At 57.8% G+C, this 18,399-nt stretch overlaps 1 protein-coding gene across 1 annotated transcript in view; it reads right to left on the bottom strand.

Annotated features, from left to right (window-relative positions):
• Positions 1-14,230, bottom strand: part of NCKIPSD (NCK interacting protein with SH3 domain) — a 36,113-nt gene extending 21,883 nt beyond the window's left edge. Inside the window, exon 1 of the mRNA XM_080625522.1 lies at positions 14,023-14,230. Within this exon, the coding sequence (XP_080481648.1) occupies positions 14,023-14,193 (171 nt within the window). The 5' untranslated portion in view covers positions 14,194-14,230. The remainder of the gene's footprint in view (positions 1-14,022) is intronic.
• Between the last annotated feature and the right edge of the window lie 4,169 nt (positions 14,231-18,399).

Below are 18,399 nucleotides of genomic sequence, written 5' to 3'. Positions count from 1 at the left end.
GGGACAATGTTAACAATACAGCCCGAATTCAAGGTATCGGATCCAGGGCAAAACCCAATGCTCAGAACCCAACTTCAGGATGAAGCCCCCAAGAGCCCCACATGGCGTAGGGAGCATTTCATCACCTCCAACCACAGACCTAAGCAAGGAAACGGAGCAAAGAGCATTGGAACACATTTAGAGGCGCGCTGGAAGGAAAGGCAAGTTATTTCTGAGCACGGATCCCATTTTCTGAGAAAATGAGGACAAGCTGCACGCTTCCTCTGGGGAGCAGCAGCAGCAGAAGTCTCCAGTGCTCTGCTCCCAGGGGAATGGCAGCACTGCTCAGAGCACCAAGACATCATCCACATCCCACAGGAATCCAGGGGCTGCAGCCTGCCTGATGCCATTTGTTACGGAGAGGGTGCTTCTTTCCTGATAAAACAGCTCTTTCACACTAATGCAGCCGCGCTGTGACAACCGCCTTTTAGCTGCTGCACTCCTTTCTTTGTTCCCACTCCCCAACCCCCTATTAATGGGGCCCTGTCACAAGGGCTGGAATAAAAAGCATTAACTTGCCACTTGCAGTTTATGATGTGGCTGATGCTGACTGTAAATCATCTCCCCCCTTGCTCAGCGGAGCCGGCTGGGAGCAGGGTCTCAGCACTGGGGGTTTGCAGGACACCCAGCATTAGGGGCCAGAGCTGGAAACTGAGCTGAGCTCTTAGGCAGAAGCTCTTCCCTGTGAGGGTGCTGAGGCGCTGGCACAGGGTGCCCAGAGAAGCTGTGGCTGCCCCATCCCTGGCAGTGTTCAAGGCCAGGTTGGACACAGGGGCTTGGAGCACCCTGCTCCAGTGGAAGGGGTCCCTGCCCGTGGCAGGGGTTGGAGCTGGATGAGCTTTAAGGTCCCTTCCAACCCAAACCAAGCTGGGAGTCTGTGATTCTAAGCCAGCAGCACGGTAACGGGGCAGAGCCTGTGAGCTCTGCATCAGAGGCTGGTGCTCAGCAGTCAGCTCTCACTGCAGGACCCTGCTCTCTTCCATGCTCCAGAATGCAGAGATGAAGCTCTGCTCATCGCCACTGACTGAGGCTCACACAGAGGCAGGGAGCACATGGAAAGGGCATCGCTGCTGTCAGAGGAGACGCACCAAGTAAAGCCCTGGCATTCAGCAGGGTTTACTGAAGCTGGGCTGGGAACCACATGGAGGGGGCTGGCAGAGCCCCAGCGCTGCTGTATCCTTCACCAGTTTCCAGCTCACCACTGGCACAGCCAAACAGCAAGCCCCAGAAGGCTGGGATAAGGGAGTGCCGGTGGCAGGGAACCAGCCATACATGCCCCAGGGGTGGGCACAGGGTCTCCTTGGTTGGTGCAGGTGGCACAGCACCATGAGCAGCAACAGAACAGCACCTTCTGCCCAGCACACTGGGAAAACTGAGGGCTATTCAGTGAGGTATGGCCCCCATTGACGTGGCACATCACCCCAGAGGGAGCAGCTGCCACCCTGCAGAGATTCCTGCTTTAATCCAATCGAACCCTGCAGCACAGGAGTGCTGGGAGCTATGAACAGCCTGTGAGGACCAGGCTCTGTGGGAGCAGAGCAGTGACCCTGGATGTGCTGATGGGGCAGGGTGCTGGAGAACCAGGGCAGCGCCAGCACCCTACAGGTGAGCTGCCGGCAGGAGCAAGTCACAGCTCAATTAGAGGCGGGAACATCAGCTGGGAAACAGAATTTCTTCCTTCACAGCCCAGCGTAGGAGAATCACAGAAGCATCAATAAATCATTACTTCCTCTCTCCTTGCTAATAACACCAGCAAACAAAGGGCTTCCCCAGAGCCTGCTGCCAATTTCCTCCTGCCCCTGATGAGGGCAGCTCTAGAGCTCAGCACTGCCTGGGGTGCTCTGCATCCCATCCTGAGGCCAGCAGGAAGGATGCCTTTCCCATGGCCAAAGCCAGGCTGTTCAGCAGCATCCTTCTGGGATGCCTCCTGCGTCCCTAAGCATGGCCAGCGTGGGCACAGCCATCACCTCAGCTCACACCAGCATCACCATCACCGCCACAAGAGGGTCTCCCCAGAGACAGCACACGAGCACGGGACGTGTCTCTGCACATGGGCTGATGAGACCCCAGCGCTCCAGCCAGCACTGCCGGTGTCCTCGTGCGGGCAGCATGGTGTCTCTCTGGGGCTATCAAAGGCTTGTCCCCATCCCTCTTTGGAGTCCCCCTCCCGTTCCGCCGGTGCTGTTTGAACGCACTCACACGGAAGAACCTGCTCAACGGTCCAGAATAATCACCCCTTCCAGAACAGCGCTCTCCACACAAACGTGCTGACAGCGCGGAGGGGCTGAGCCTCCCCATTTACAACAGTGGCCCATCAGCGTGTGGCAGGCTCAGCTCCGCATCCGCAGGGGGTCAACCAAGAAAACAGGGCGGTTTTCCCAGCTGCCTCCCCAGTTTCTAGTGCTCAAAGGCATTTGCTCTTCTGCACGTGCCGGAGTCAGTGCCCTCGTGTTTGCAGCGCCTTGTGCAGCCCCGGCAGTGCCCAGGCAGGGCTGGCTCCCACCCTCATGCCCTTGCTCCAGCTCCCACAACACAACAAGAGACAGACCAAGTCTTGTCTGCAGGGACAGCTCGGCTGGCACACAGCTGCACCGGCACCGCTGGAACCGGGGTATTTATCCAGCAGCGTGCACAGGCACAGCCTGGCTTTTGTTACCCAAATCGCAGCCCAATGCCACCTCTCGGGTCACACTGTGCCCATCCCCAGCCACCACCAGCCCGTCCACATGCTGTACCCTTCCAGAGGTAAATGATCCATTTACAAACATCAACTCGCCTTTCACAGCAGAGATTGTACCAGGTACAAGTTTCCCCTTCTGAACCACACAGCTCAGCCAAATGGCCTGAGGTTTGGTTTCTGCACTGCTGAGGGAGATTCCGCTCCCTTCTCTTCTTTTTGCAGCCCCAATCAGAAATTTCCAGCCCCCAGGCTGTTGGCTCAGATAGGCATGAACTTGTTCTTGTCAGCACAAAGATACTGTGCCTCAGAGCACTTGAAACCGCACGACAGAACCACAAGTAAAACAGCGAGCAAGTGTCCTGGTTACTGAGCAAACAGATGGGAACAGACCTGCAGCATCTCCGACTCGGCAGCGAGCAAACAAAGCCGCGGCTGAGCTCCTCTGACAAAGAGGCAGCGCAGGAGCGGGTCTGAATCCCTGCTGCTGTGCGGGGTTTCCGCTTGAGCGGCACCGGAGGGGGGGCAAGAGAAGGGGCGGCCAGGGAAGGGCTTTGGTTGTGCAAACGAAGCTGGGGCACAAGCCCGAGCTCCTGGCAAGAGATGCACCAGGGACAGCACCGGCACGAGCGGTGGTTGGATACACAAAACCTCTGCCCTGTGAGGGTGCTGAGGCGCTGGCACAGGGTGCCCAGAGAAGCTGTGGCTGCCCCATCCCTGGCAGTGTTCAAGGCCAGGTTGGACACAGGGGCTTGGAGCACCCTGCTCTAGTGGAAGGGGTCCCTGCCCGTGGCAGGGGTTGGAGCTGGAGGGGCTGTAATGTAATGGCATGTTTCAGGCCAGGGACCCAGGAGAGGAAGCACACTTACAAAGCTCCTCCAAAGTAGGCGCCCCAAAAACCCATCATTTCTCTATAATGTTCCCATAATACGGATCTTGCCAGCAATTTCTCTTCTGCCCACAGCCCCCCCTGGGTCTCAGGCACAGGTATGTGGAATATCAGTGCTAGGAAACCCTGGGATACCCAACAACCACCTCCCAGATATTTTCAGGTCATCCCAGACAGTTCCCGTGTGCTGGGCTGGGGATTCCACATGGGAATCCCAGACAAGTTTCCACTCAAGTAGAACAGTACATCCATCCCAGCGGCCTCCCTCCAGCTGCCAGCAGCCTTCATCACTTTAACCTGGGTACAAAGTACTCTTTAGGGATTTAAACAAGTATGACAGCCAGGATCCCAGTAAAGGTAACCCTTGAATGCTCAGTTGCTTGCAGGAGAGCCATGAGATAGCCAAGGTGGGAAGAAACACCTCTGAAAGAAAAGAGACATCTCCCTCACTCCCCCATGGGTTTTGGCAGCTGCGTATTTCAGAGTAGCCCTATCAAACAGCGGATGCTCGTCATGCTTTTGGCTTAGTGCTCTACACAAAAGTGACACGAGGTCAGGTGAGCAGCTCATTACAGCAAAGCCATCTCAACACTGTCGAGGGTGCAGGGCAGCCGGGGGGGTGCAGAGGGGCTGAAACAGGCTGCACTCTAGAGGCAGATCATGCTCGTTGGCCATACACAAAACACCCGAGTTTGCCAACGCGCCTGTTAGGTGAAAGCTGCCCCTGCAAGCACGCTCAGTCCTGGTAAAGCAGCTATTTCTGCCGGAGCAACCAGCACCCAAATACTCACCAGCACCAGGGAGGCAACGCAATGAGTGTTGCCGTGACAATGATAAAGCTGATGCTAACTCATGCACAAAAATAAACACAGATACCACTGAGATTTATAGCAGTGTCTTACAACTACAACTGTTACATGCATGATCATAAAGCCAAAAACCCGCAGAACACTGAGAGCTACAGCCCCAAGAGCCTCCCGAGCTCTTTCTGACTGGCAGGCAGTGGGAGTGGACAGCACATGATGGTTCTGAGCTGCAAACGCAGGCAGGCTGACAGCAGCACTGCCATACAAAAGCACCTTGAGAATTGCACGTTGAGCTCTGTTTATCAGAGCGGTGAGGCTGACTCGCTGTTATCGCCAGATTCAGCTCAAGAACAAATTCTGGGGGTTGTTTAGTGGGGTTTGGATGTTAAAAAAAGACTACACGGTTCAGCTGGATGTGCTGACAGTTCACCATACAGGAGTGAGAGGCGAGCTGTGAAGAAAAGCAATTCACTGGTGTCCCACACTGTCTGTAGGGGAAAACAGCCAACTGCTCTAGCTGCGGGTTATAATCCCATCTCCTGTGGCAGCTTAAAGCAGCACAGGCTGCCCATAAAGGACCAAGAAATGGGAACAGGGGGGTAACATCCTCTTAGGACATTGTGCCACAGGCAGCAGAACAGCCTAATCCTGTTTTCCGCACTTCCCAGGGCAGTGAACAAGACTCCTGCATTAGCTGGGCTGTTCACTGCTCACGCACAGACCTTGCACCCAGCTCACCTCGTCACAGCATTGATCAGTGCATCCCTCTCATCACACACCACATCCACTCCATCACCATCCGCCTCACTCGGCCGCATCAGCCAGAGCAGGCTGCTGTATTTCAGGGAATGTTCCCAGCCCACCTCCAGCGGAACAAATCCTCACATCCAAAGAGTCACCAAACGCTGCCAACAGGGGCTTTGCTGGGAGAACTTTCCTGCTCAGCCTTTAGTAGTGTATTAAAGGTGTTCAAAAGCTTTTAAAGTGACCAGAGCTCGATATAACTTTGAGGTCACAGAATCCCAGACTGGCTTGGGTTGGAAGGGACCTTAAAGCTCATCCAGTTCCAACCCCTGCCACGGGGGTCAGCAGAGGATGACTGCTCCCTCTGGTCATCAGGCTCGTGGAACACAGACACATGAACTCAAGTCCAAAACCAAATTAAAAGGAATGCATTTTTCAGCTTAAGTCAGTAAAGGCAATTCTAGGCCAGCCAAAATCTTCATTACTTAGAACCCAGCACTTCAAGGGACATTGGCTTCTTGATGTCAAATGGAAAATGTCTTCAGCTGCAAACACCGATTCTGCCAGCTCAGGAAACCCTCAGCTTCGGCACTAAGTGCATAATGACTGTTATGAACATCCTTCTTACTTGAGGTGCTGGGTTTTCACACAATTATTCTTTACAAACTGAAGAACGTGGGTTTCTCCAATACTTGAGCTTCTCCCCAAATACTCCTCAGGGACAGCCAAGCCTGGGCATGGAGGGAAATGGGCTCTAGACCTGCCTCCTGGAGTGACTGATGACCTGCACAGCACACTTGATGGTCAAGCCAGGGTGCCCCTGCATCCCTCTGCAAACACAGGGATGTCCTCAGGAGGCCAGGGAAAAAGGCTGTGTTCAAGCAGCCTGCAAAACCACAGAATTCACCAAGTTCCCCCAGAAAGGAGCTGTCACCACATCAGACTGAGAGGCCACGGAGGTTTGTGTGTGTCTGCTCGGTGAGGAGCTTCCACCTCATCTCCTTAGGCAGCCATGTGTGCTTTACAGGAGCTGCCACAGTTCTCTGTGCAGCCACTGCAGCCCAGACACTGCGCTGAGCTCCACTGATGGGGACCTGCTCATCCCAGCGGGGCCCTGCCCGGCACCGCTGCCTTCTTCCAGCTGTGAGGGGTGGAAGTCACCTGCGTGGCCACCAGGGCTTTCCTCCACCTCGGGAGCAGGAGGACACGGCTCTGAGGCTGAGCTCAGCCTGGCCAGCGAGCTCGAGGGCGCTGGATTGGGAGCGGGAACCATGGGAGCTGCCACCCCAACCACAATAGCAGCAGCTCTGTAGATATGGCCCCAGGCACAAACCTCATGGACAGGCACTGGAGGCCTTTTCATCAGGACAGGACCCCAGCTTCCAGGCGACTCCCTCCTCCTTGAGGCAAGAGCTGCAGAAATAGACCCGCACTCACATCTCCTCTCTCATCTCCTTGTTTCTATTCACTATAATGGAAGGTTTGGATCTGGGGCCTGCCCTCAGGTTTCCATGGTACAAGACACTATCCCCACTTGTAAGAGAAAAACAAACCAAGAAATAATTACTAGCGCTGACTTACCAGAGATCCAACCCGACCTCGGAACAGTGATTTAGCAGGAACGCCCCATAGCCCGGCATTATCGAAGCATGCTCAGCCCGACAGCTCCATTCTTTTTGTAATGAAAGCTCTTGAGCAGCTGAACAAACTAAAACATCAGCCTGCGGTGGCAGCTCCAGATCATGGCACAAACCTCAGCCTCTCGCAGAGCGCTGTCACCAACCACCCCTGCTTGAGCAGGAAAGAGGGACGAAGCCGTGCAGATCAGACTCCACCAGCACGACAGCAAAGCTGGACACCTACCCACAGGCACACCTCCCCAGCAGGAAAGGCGGCCCAAGTCGGAGGAATGGGCTCACTACACTTGCAACTGGGCAGCACTGTCCCTTGAGCTGTGCCCGATGGACAGGAGGAAGGACACAAGCTTCACAATGCAGTAACCAAGAAGTGAGCTGCACCCAAGGAGGAAGGGAGAGATAGCTTCTCCTCAACAACTTCAGCAACCAACCAACCAGGAAAAACAAACCCATGAACCTCTCACCTCATTCCAGAAAGCCCACGCTGCCAAAACGTTACTTCCCCTTCCTGCTGAAGCCTGATGCTAAAGGGGACAAGGAATATTAGAGCTTCGCTCCCTTGCAAGGGAAGTGAACAGCTCTGCATGGCAAGGTGCGGATACAGAAGAGCTGAAATGAAGCCAACCCCGCTCTCCTGCTGCAGGGTGCTGGGTCTTGTCTTTGGGACAGCTCTGTTCCTCTGTTCGCATCAACAGAGCTTTGCCCAGAATAATGCTCAACATCCCTGCAGCAACAGCGCGATGGGGGATGGAGGGGAGCGGGGAGGAACAGCTCAGTCCTGTGAATTGTGTCCTGTGCCACTTCCCATGTGACAGGCTTCAGAACCCTTGTTTAAAATCAAAGGCTTTGCCATGTGATGAAGACCAAGGCAAATCAGGCTTGACAAGTCCTTTCTGTACAGGTCAAAACTCTGTTTGTGAGCCACTGGCTGGGGAAGCAAAGGGATGCTCCTCCAGAGGCAGGACCAGGACCCACCACAGCTCCTGCTTTGGCTCAGGCCCAGAGGGCAATGAGCATGGCCAGGGCTCACAGGAGGGTCTCCAAGGACCTCAATGGACTTGTCATTTCAGGTGAGAATTTCTCCTCTGAATACAACAAACCCTTGCAGTTCCAGATGCCAACTCACAGGAGCAGCATGAACCGGGTTCCTCCAGCAGCACTGGCCTCCACTTCTCTATGCCACAGCAAAGGGACCAAACTGCTCTCACAGCCCATCAGCAGGAGCAGCCCCAGCATTGACAGCAATTATCTCTTCAGGGCCCATGGCTCTGCTGTGTCATCTCCACTCACCAGCCAGCCCTGGGAACGGGACCTCCTCCCCATCACGAGGTAGCACCCGTTAGCACAGCAGCCTGCAGGCACAGCCTTGTCAGATTCTGCTTTTAGCACTGGTCAGGTAGGATGTCAGCATCCTTGTGGACTAGCTAATGCTACAGTAACACACTGTGGCTGCTTGTCCTTCCCTCCTTAGAAACTACTTCTGGAATTTATCCTTTTCCCAGTGCCCAGACTGACAGCTCATCTGCTGAATACATAATCCTGGCTGGGAATGAGTGTTTAAATCCTTCATGGGAGGGGGAGGCTGGGATGCTCTTTAAAATTCTGTTTGTTTTCATGCACATCTGAGCTACACGAGTAGGGAAGACAAAGAGGTGGCTGCTTCTGCTTCAGGACCAGAGCTCTCCTCACAGCCACCTCCACAGACGCACACCTGGTTTCCATGGATGTAAATACCCATTTTACACCACGGGATCTGACCCTCCCCAAGGGATTAAATATGCCCCAGACCTTGCAAGGGACCTTCTCAGGTCAGCCAGTGACCACGATATGGTTTGCTGTTGTCAAAGCCACTGCCAGTGCAGAGGCTGCTCTGAGCACAGAGGTTACTCTTCTCTTGCGTGCTGTTTTCAAGCATCACTAACACCTGCACCCTGTTCTCCAAGGACAAGCATTTCTCGTATCCCAGCTCTGTATTCTCATGTGTTCTCTGTACAAATTCTCTGTATTACACACAGCAATAATCTCAGAAAAACCTATTTCCATGAACTTTCTGGTTTATTGCTTTCAATACAAACCTCTCCTCTGGTTTTGTTTGGGTTTTTTCCCTACTGAGAGGTCACCTGCTGGGATGCTGGAAACCCTGGAAGGAAAAACAAGAGTGGGATCGTGAGAAGAGGTGCCCAAACACAAGCCCAGGCACATGCACCCTTCATGTTCAAAGCCATCTGCCAACCTTCTGCTGAGCTGCTGGTGCCCTGTTCAAGGCAAGGACAGCAATGGACTAATCTGGAGGCAGCAGAAGACAGTGATGGCTGGAGGTGGGACACCCTTAGCAGAGCTGGTGTGTAGCACATCCGCCACCTTGACTTGCTGTTCGCACTGTTATTGTAGAGAGACAGACCTGTGCTATACAACCTACTTTCCCATGAGCAGGCAAGCACACCCACGCTGCTCAAGAGCAGATGTAGGCTCTTGGACATCTCCATACCCAGCCATTGCACAGCTGCAGTAAGCCCCGATCACCAGCACTGCTCATAGATGGCTGTCGAGGACAGTGTTTACAAGATATCAAAAAGCCTACTTATTTTTCATCAGAGTAAAAGCGAGAACGTGTCTTCAGAGCCAAGCAAAACCAGACGCTACAGATCATTAGCGTATTTCCACTTTAATCGTCCTCAACTGTGAAAGACTGCAGAACTTGTGGCTTTAGCTACAGTAATCAGAAATGGCTGTAATTCCCCTGAGTGTAACTCAGCCTCAAGAACAAAACTTCACCCCAAAGCAGCTCTGGCATGATAGTATCTGCTACTGCGACAGCTCGCAGGAGAATGCTTCATTCTCCGAGTTTCTCGCATGTGTGAAGCGGCCTCAGCTGCAGCGCGCTCCCAGCTGCTCTGCCTCCAAAATAAAGCTTTAATTTTAGCCTAAGCGCTTATTCAGGATCCGTGAGTATTGCAGCTGAGCTCTCACGCCCATTGACAGCACCATCAAACCTGCAGCCGACGACAGGCAGCGATGCAGGCTCCAGCACAGGAGACAGTCTGTACCATGACCATCGCCTTCCATCCAGGAACAACCAGAGGAGCTCTGCCAGGGCTCAGGAGCACCAGGGTTAAAGCTGGGTTTTGCGTAGTTGGAGGGAGGAACTCTTACAGCAAAGCACAATTGCCAAGGCTCATTTTCCAGCGACTGGGGATTTGCGATGGGAGTATCTGATTGTTTCATTGACACTGCACAACCAAAGCCGTGTTCACGACCATCATCATCTCCACACTAGCATCACCGAACCAGTACATTTGCTACCCTGGCAGAAAAGCAACCGGATTAAAACCAAGGAGCTCTATAGCGAGGCAGTGAACTGAGCTATCTCCTCCACAGGAGCCGGGGGGCGCGGGAGGGAGGCACCGCTCCTGCGCCTGCCCGCCCACCCGGTGCTACCTGTGCTGCGCAGGGCTCAGCCTGCAGGAGGGTTTCGGTTGTTGCTAGGCTGCACCGAGCTGACTCGTATTTTTATCCCAGCCTGTTTATTCCTGTGGCAGATACAGTGAACAGCAACGAGAGCATCCTCAAAATGCGCTCCCGGCTGGGTCCATTTTCTCACCAGACGGTTCAAAGCTTCTGGGCCATCAGCATCTGCAGCTCCCCACCCAGACAGCCCTTTGCCGCTCCCCCAGAGGTACAGCGGCAAAGGGTGACCCATCAGAGAGGCCCTTGGCTGAGCAGAGGCTCTAACCCCAAGCTGCAAACAAGTTCTTTGTTATTCCAAATAGATTTGAAGTCACTTTGAAAAGACTATTAACATTCATTTCAAAGCTATCTCCTAATGGCTGAATGCAGCTGACGTGCAGCAGCCAGCGTGCTAACCCATTGCCACTTCACCGGGAAACATCCCCCCGCCCCTCAGCTCTTTTTTTTGCACCCCTGGCGTTTACCAGCACAGCGCTGTACGGCTGCAGGTCCCTCAGTGCAATAACACTGCCCCTGACAGAACACAGCCTGGGGCAGCGCAGACCAGAAAGGAGACAAGACCAGCCGTGGTGCCTGGTGAAGACATAGCGACATACAGGCTGTTCAGCCCAAAGGGAGGACACTTATTGTTTGCTAGACTCAGCATTTGTGCCTCCCTGACACCAAGGGGCCCCCTGCTCCTATGGAAGCTTTCAAAACTGAGTGGTTTACAGTGCACATAAAGCTTCGGAAGGTCTCCTGGAGCGGCTGACTCCAGAGGACACGCTAAGCTCCAGTGTAGCCTCTATTTCTCTGCCACTTGTACATCTCTTAAGCATCAGCACCAAGCTGGAGACTAAAGCCCAGCCTGGTGCTGATGGCACCTTCCACCCAGCAGGAATGGCGCTTGTGCCATCAGCCTCGCCGCAGCAGGATTTGGCCTTCCAGTGAGCAGCTCACGCTGCTGCCTCATCCTTCCCTCTCCCTGCCTGATGGCTTCAGTACCTATCCCAGAGTGGCTCCCAACTTGGAATGGCTCTTAAAACCCCACAGTGGAACTCAATGAGAACTACAGAAGAGTAAAATCAGCAGGAACATCAACTGAAGTTGGGTGCTTCTAATTGACTTCTAATTAACTTCACATCATCTGCACCTTCTGGTGCCCTGGCTCAGCCCTAATTTGTTTCTTAGAGGCATTATGTGTTTCTAAGAAGGATCTGTTGGCTGTTTTCACACACACACACAACTAACCCCCTTTTAACAGCAACATTGAGCCACAAGGATTGCAGTACAAAATCCTGCCACATTTGTGATGAAAAGGCATCAGCCAAGAACAAGCTTTAAGTAATAAATAGGAATTATTTCTTCCTCCACAGAAGCCAAGGCGTGAATTTCCCATATCTGTGAACAGTGAGCAAAACCCGCTGAGAATCAAGAGGAGCGAGTAAGGAAGCTGATGCAATGGAGAGCCAAGGGCAGCACCAACAGCAGCCCAAACCCGTTCCCTGAGCCTCCTCACAGGGACCTGCTGCTGCTGCACAGGTTTGCAACCTCCTGCTCACCTGAACCAGCCCACGCTGCCGAGAAAGCCACAGCTCACCCCTGCAAGGGGGACTCCTGTTGACCCCCTTCCCTCCCTGCCAAGCACCAACCACCATCAGCTGTGGTCTCCCCCTGTTGTGACCGGGGCAGCATTTACTGCCTCCCAAACCGCTGACACCAATTAGTGCCAGCACCCAAAACTGGGTGACAAACTGCTTGCCCTCATGCCGGACATGCAGCAAAGTCTCCAGCAAGCTCCCAGCCAGGAGGTGCCTTCTCCCATAAATAAAAGCAGGTTTTGACCTCAGAGCAGCTCTTCAGAGCTGGCAGGAACAGCAGAGAGTCACAGACACAGAGCATTACGGCAACTGCAGAGCAGCAAATGAGATCCTGCTGCCTCATGCACCATCAGGCAAGTTCAGGTGCCAGAAATTTAACAGCCAGAAGTGATGAGCAGATGCAGGGAAAGCTCCTCTGTTTCCTGCTACCAGCTCTAAAGGCATTTGAGAAAGTTACATCTGGACTAGAGAGGGCTCACAAAGCAACGAGCGGCACTGCTTTGATGTGAATGCATTCCTGTTGGGTGGTCAGGAGTCTGCTGCACGCTGCCGTAAGGCTGCTGCAAAACACGACCTGAGAAATGAATGTAGTCAGGGCAGAAACGCTCTTCATGTACAAGCTTCTGAAGCCGGTAGGAGCACGGTGGAGAGATGCAGGAAGGCAGCTCCAGAGGCAGCTGGGAGGAGGCTCCTGCACCCACGGCAGCCGCGAGAAGACGTCACATCACACAGGCAGAGAGAGCAGGGGACTGCAGAGGGGAAACTGAGGAGCAGCAGCCTGGAGCTGCGCCACCGCGGGGCTTAAAACCCAGCAGTTCAGTGCGATCCTCGCTCTGTAACAGCTCCTGTAAATAGCTTAAGGGCTTACTGACGCATAACGTGTCCCCTTCGGTCAGCCCAGGCTGCAGGCTTGCAGGAAGGGCAGCTCCTGGACCAAGCAGCCAGCTCAGACACCCAGCAGTGCCCTAACACCAGTAGAGGCTCCCCAGGTCACACTGGTGGCACTGGAGTGCTCTGCAAAGCTCACCCCACACTTAGAGGCTGAGGGGCTGCTGATCACAACTTCATTGGCACCTGAAGGAGCAGCAGCAGCTCACTGGAACACAGGATTTGCCACCCCTTCCAGCCAGACTCCCCATTTGTAACATTCACAGCATTTGTGTGCAGTTCCTCATTCACAAAGGGTTTCAGCACACGGCCCCCACCGCTATTCCAAGGCCCAAAAGCACAACCCCTCCAGTGAATTAGCCTTACATGAAAGATCTGCTTTAACTTCAGGGGCCATGTTGTCCCTCAGAAGCCCCGACTACACAGCCCCTGCACTGCACAAGCCGTAACCAACCTCTCTCCCATGACTGCATGGGTGCTGGGCTCTCGCCCACTGCTGCAGCACCCGAAAGGTGCTCCCTGCTCCTACCCAGCGAGGGCTGCAGCAGCCCCCTCGGAGCTTCTGCAATCACCAGCATCACCGGCCTGGCTGTGACTTCTGCCACTGCAGGCGCGGGCAGCTGCCGTGGTGCCTCCCAGCCCCGGGATGGTCTGGGTTTAGTATCGGTGTCCCCATGCGCTGGTGGAAGGGGCACGATCACCCCTTGGTGCTGGGGGGCAATGGAAGCCCCCGCGGCTGAGCGGCCGGCACGGAGGTGACCGCACCAGCGCTGCTGACACCACCGGGGCTGCTGGTGGGAGATCCCAGCGTTACCCGGGATCGGGCGCGCTCCGGGAGCAGGGCCCCCCCACCTCCCCGCGCAGCACCTCGGCATTTCCCTGCCTTCCTCTCCCAGCTCTGCCGGAGTGAAGCAGCCTCGACCTGCGCGCTGCTGCCCGGGACCCTCACCCAGCCCGTGTCCCCCCCGGAGCTCTCCCCTGCCCCGCAGCGCTGGTGTTCTCCGGGGGCGGCACCCACAGGACACGTCTCCTGCCTCCCTTCAAGCCCCGGCCCTGCCCCAGCAGGAACACGGTGCCGCACGCGGGTCGGGTGCTGCAGGAGTAACCCCGTCCGCACACCCCGCTTCCCTCGGCCGAACCCGGCGGCTCCAGAAGAGGCAGAGAAGGGACCGAGGGGGGCGCGGGCAGCGCACGGGGCTGCTCCGAGAGGCGCCACCGCAAACCGGCCCGCAGGCACCGCCGCCCGCCCGGAGCTGCTCGGCCCCGGGCCCCACCGCGCCCCGGCCCCGCGCACCTGCAGCCGCTGGAGGTAGGAGGCCGGCGCGTAGCCCGTCTCGCCGGAGCCGGCGCGGGTGACGAGCCACCAGTGCTGGTTGCTGCGCTCCAGCAGCAGGAACGTCTCTCCGGCGGCGAAGGGCAGCGAGTTGGGCTCTGCCGAGCGGAAGCTGTACAGGGCCCGGTACATGGCAGCGGCGACACCGGCTCCTCCGGCGCGCAGCAGAGCGGCCCGGACCGGCGGGACACGCCCCAACCTCCGCGGGACACGCCCCTCGCGTCACCGCCACGCCACGCCCCCAACCGCCAACACGTACCGCCCCCTGCCGGCGCGGCGGAGCTGCCCGCAGCAAGGCTCCGCCCCCCGCTCGATACGTCACATGCCCGCCACGCCCCTGGCCGTGCCACGCTTCTCCTCCCGCCCGGCAGGGGGCAGCAGCGGCTTTGCCAAAGGCCTGCAGGGACAGGCCAAGGGGAATGGCTTTAACCTGCCAGAGGGGAGACTGAGATGAGCTCTTAGGCAGAAGCTCTTCCCTGTGAGGGTGCTGAGGCGCTGGCACAGGGTGCCCAGAGAAGCTGTGGCTGCCCCATCCCTGGCAGTGTTCAAGGCCAGGTTGGACACAGGGGCTTGGAGCAACCTGCTCTAGTGGAAGGTGTCCCTGCCCGTGGCAGGGGTTGGCAATGGATGAGTTTCAAGGTCCCTTCAACCCAACCCAGGCTGGGATTGTGGGATTCTGTGGATTGTGGGATTCTATGGATTGTGGGATTCTATGGATTGCAAGCGCCGGGTGACGCATCCCGGAGCTGCATCCTCGCTGCATCACTGCCGGGTGACTTCTGAAGCTGCAGACCCCAGACAACATCACCCCTTCCCCGCAGGCTGCCCGGGAGCGCTGAGGGGCTCGGTTTGTGCGCTGCAGCCCCTGCCAAAGCTCCAGCAGCTCCATTCCACCCCCCCCCCCGCCTCGCTCCGGGGCCGCGGAGGGAAGCGTTGCACAACAGCACCGTGAGTGCAGCACCCCCTCGCCAGCGCCACGTTCCTGACACAGCTGACAGCGCCGGGTGCTCAGCACCTTGCAAAACAGCCGCGGGATCGATCCTGCTACTTTTAGGTGTACAAATACGACTGTGCTTCCACCGGCCCTCGCTGGGCAAAAGGCACCGGGAGGTGCCGGGGCCGCCGCGCACCGCGGATGAGCAGCGCAGGGCACGGGGCTGAGCTCAGCCCGGCCGGGGCAGAGAGGTCCCTGCCCCGAGCGGAGCTGGGTCAGAGTCCCCCTTCCCCACCTATCGCTTACAGATCCCACCCCTCCAGCTCCATCTGCGGCCCAGGGGAGCTCTGCCGCTGACCCTTGCCGGGACGCTCCGGTGAGCGGCTGCTCTGCCCATGGCCGCTCCCTGCGGTCCCGATGCACGGGGGAGAGGTGGCGGCTCCGGACCCGCTCTGCTCCACCTGCCCGGGGCCGAGGCTCCCGCGGGGCTCCTTGCGCAACCCGCGGGGCTGACGGGGGCCCGGGCCCCTCCCGCGGCGGGGAAGGAGCCGCCGGTCCCTGCCAAAGCTGCGCTTCCTGGAAACCGAGAACACAGAAGGTCGGGAGGGCTGGGGCGGGTGAGCGGGGGGGATGCTGCCGGAGGACGGAGGCGCTGCACGGGAAGGGGAGCAGCACCCAGCGCAGCCGGCCCCGCTCCGTTGGGACAAACAAGCTCTTTGGCTCCGCTCGGCAGCGCCCTGTTCTTCATTAACTCCCCGGTCGCAGCCTGACCTGGAGAGCCCCCGGCCAGCCCCCGCCTCGGCACCGGCAGCGCCGCCCTTTGCTGCCCACATTGGCCATGGGGCGAGGGGACAGGGACGTGTCCCCGCAGCACCCCGAGCCTGAGCGGTGCCCTGGGAGGAGGGAGGGTGCACGAGGCCTGGCGGGTGCCTGAGGGGTGCCGGGATGGGGATCCCGCTGGAGCGCACGGCGGGGCCTGGCTCCAGGCACCCCACTGGGTATAGGGATTTGCTCTGCCCTCACACGGGCTGCGAGGGAAGGACGGGCGAGAGGCGGCTGCAGGAGGCCCCTTGGCCAATCTCATTTCCATACAATTGAGGGAAGGCGGCTCCCCGCCGGGACTGCAGCCGTTCCCGGTCCCCTCTGCCCTGCCCTGGCTCCAGGCTGGGGCATCGCTGCAGCGTGGCCAAGTGGCAGCACAGGACACCCGGCTCCACAGGGAGCCCCCGTGTCCGGAGCAGGGCCGGGGGGCAGCGGGACGTGCCCGATGCTGAGCACTCCGCAGCGCCGGGGCCATGTGACGAGCGGGGCGCGCTGCACTCCCTTGGGCAGGGGTCACAGTGACACTGGGCCTCTGCCCTGTGTGGATGCTGCTGCCCGGCCATGGGGAAATGTTGTGCTCTTGCTCCATAGAAGCCACTTTTGTGTCCATCCCTGCTGGCAAGGACCCAGCTCGGGAAAGGAATCCAGCGGCTCCTCAAGGGGCAGCAGCCCAGGACAAGGACAGAGGTGTCTCGTGCCCTGGGGGGTGGCACGGGCTGTCCTTTGCCTCTTATGGCTCCTGCCCAGCCGCAATGCGAGGTCGGGGGCACCTATCGAAACGCCCCGGCAGGTCCCCAGCGCCATCAAAGCGGAGCTCCATCCACCGGGAAAGCCGGAGCCGGCCGCAGGAATACGTTTCATCTCTGGCCAGCCGACCCCTGGCGATTCCTGGCAGCACCCCCAGTCTGGGGCTAAAAGCGGCCGGTTTACATAAGATGAGCTCCTCGCGAGCCTGAGGCCGAAGGAAAGGGAGGCTGTGGGCAACCGGCGGCCAGGGCCCAGCCAGGCTGGACCAGGCGCTGCCGCTCGCCCAGCAGAGCCCCCAGGGCAGGGTCAGGTCCCGCTGCAGCCTCCCCGGGCCATGGCCCCGCTGGGCCGGGCTGGCAGGAAAAGGTGGGTCCTGTCCGAACGTCAGGAAGCGACCAGGGAGGGGACCAGACACAGGGGAGCCGCAGGACGTGCGTGTCCTGCACAGAGCAGCGGCCGCAGAGAGGGGTTCCCGTCCGCCTGCCCGGTGCCAGAGGCAGAGCGCAGGGAGCAGCAGAGCTGCGGGAGCCCCGCAGGCTTCGTGCGGAAACGCGCTCTGCAGAGGCAGAGGCTCCCGGGGCTCCAGAGCCTGCCCGAGGTTCTCTCTCTGAAGGGCTGCCTCATCCCCACCGCGCTGCCAGCCCTGGGCAGGGACATCACCTCCTGCACCCCGGGTCAGCCTGGTGCCACTGCAGCAGCAGCGGCAGAGCAGGAGCAGCAAAGCCCTCGAGCCTCTTCCCAGCCCGGCCGCTGCTCTCCTGTTATCCATCGCTCCGTGCACCCTGGAAGAGGGGCAGCTCTCAGCCCCTCGGCACCCACACAACCCTCCCCAGGCCCGGGGCCCGCTGGTCCCAGTCCTGCCGTCTGAGAGCAGCAGTGATGGGCAGCGTGCCCCAGGCTGGCAGTTACACAACTGCCTTTGCCCACGCACAAGGAACTGCTCGGAGGGATTTGTGCAGAGCAGCACAGAAAGAAAACAAACCTGGTCCTGAGCCTCGTGAGGCAATGTGTCAGTCAGAGGGACTCGCCTGGGTCACCCCTCTTTAACCCCTGAGGACATGGCCCGGGCTGGGTGACCCATGGCTTACACCAACGTGTGAGCAGCAGGGACTTTTCCCCCTGACATTTTGCTCTCACAGCTTTTAAAGCAACTGTCAAAGAAGGCCATTCCGGTCCTGGCCCCCTCGCTCTGCTGCAGGCCTGGGAAGTTCCCAAACACCGTGTGCTGCTCTGAGGTGATGGCACCGCCTGTGATAATCCTTGGGCCAATATTGGCAAAGGGATTGTGGCAGCACAGGCCAGGGGCAGGTTTGTGCCCTGCCCTACAGCAGCACCAGCTCCACCTGGGGATTAACCGATTATATAGTAATTAATATAAACATTATTGAAGTCTCCTCTGGAGAGGGGCTTGGGACAAGGGCCTGCAGGGGCAGGACAAGGGGAATGGCTTTAACCTGCCAGAGGGGAGACTGAGATGAGCTCTTAGGCAGAAGCTCTTCCCTGTGAGGGTGCTGAGGCGCTGGCACATGGTGCCCAGAGAAGCTGTGGCTGCCCCATCCCTGGCAGTGTTCAAGGCCAGGTTGGACACAGGGGCTTGGAGCAAGCTGCTCCAGTGGAAGGAGTCCCTGCCCGTGGCAGGGGTTGGAACTGGAGGAGCTTTGTCTATACCTATAGCTGCACCCCAATTGCTCTGGGCTGGCTGCTGACACCGCACCAGCCTGGGGCAGGTCTAGGCCCAAGCTTACACTGCTGGCAGCATTTCTGAGAAGGCAGCTCCTTGCCTGCAGGCAGCAAACAAAGAGGACTTGTTCTGGAGGCAGCTTGCATCAGAGCAA

The sequence above is a fragment of the Psittacula echo genome, assembly GCF_963264785.1.
Source record: "Psittacula echo genome assembly, chromosome: 9".
In the NCBI taxonomy this organism is placed as follows: domain Eukaryota; kingdom Metazoa; phylum Chordata; class Aves; order Psittaciformes; family Psittacidae; genus Psittacula; species Psittacula echo.
This window is presented reverse-complemented; position numbering and strand designations above follow the sequence as displayed.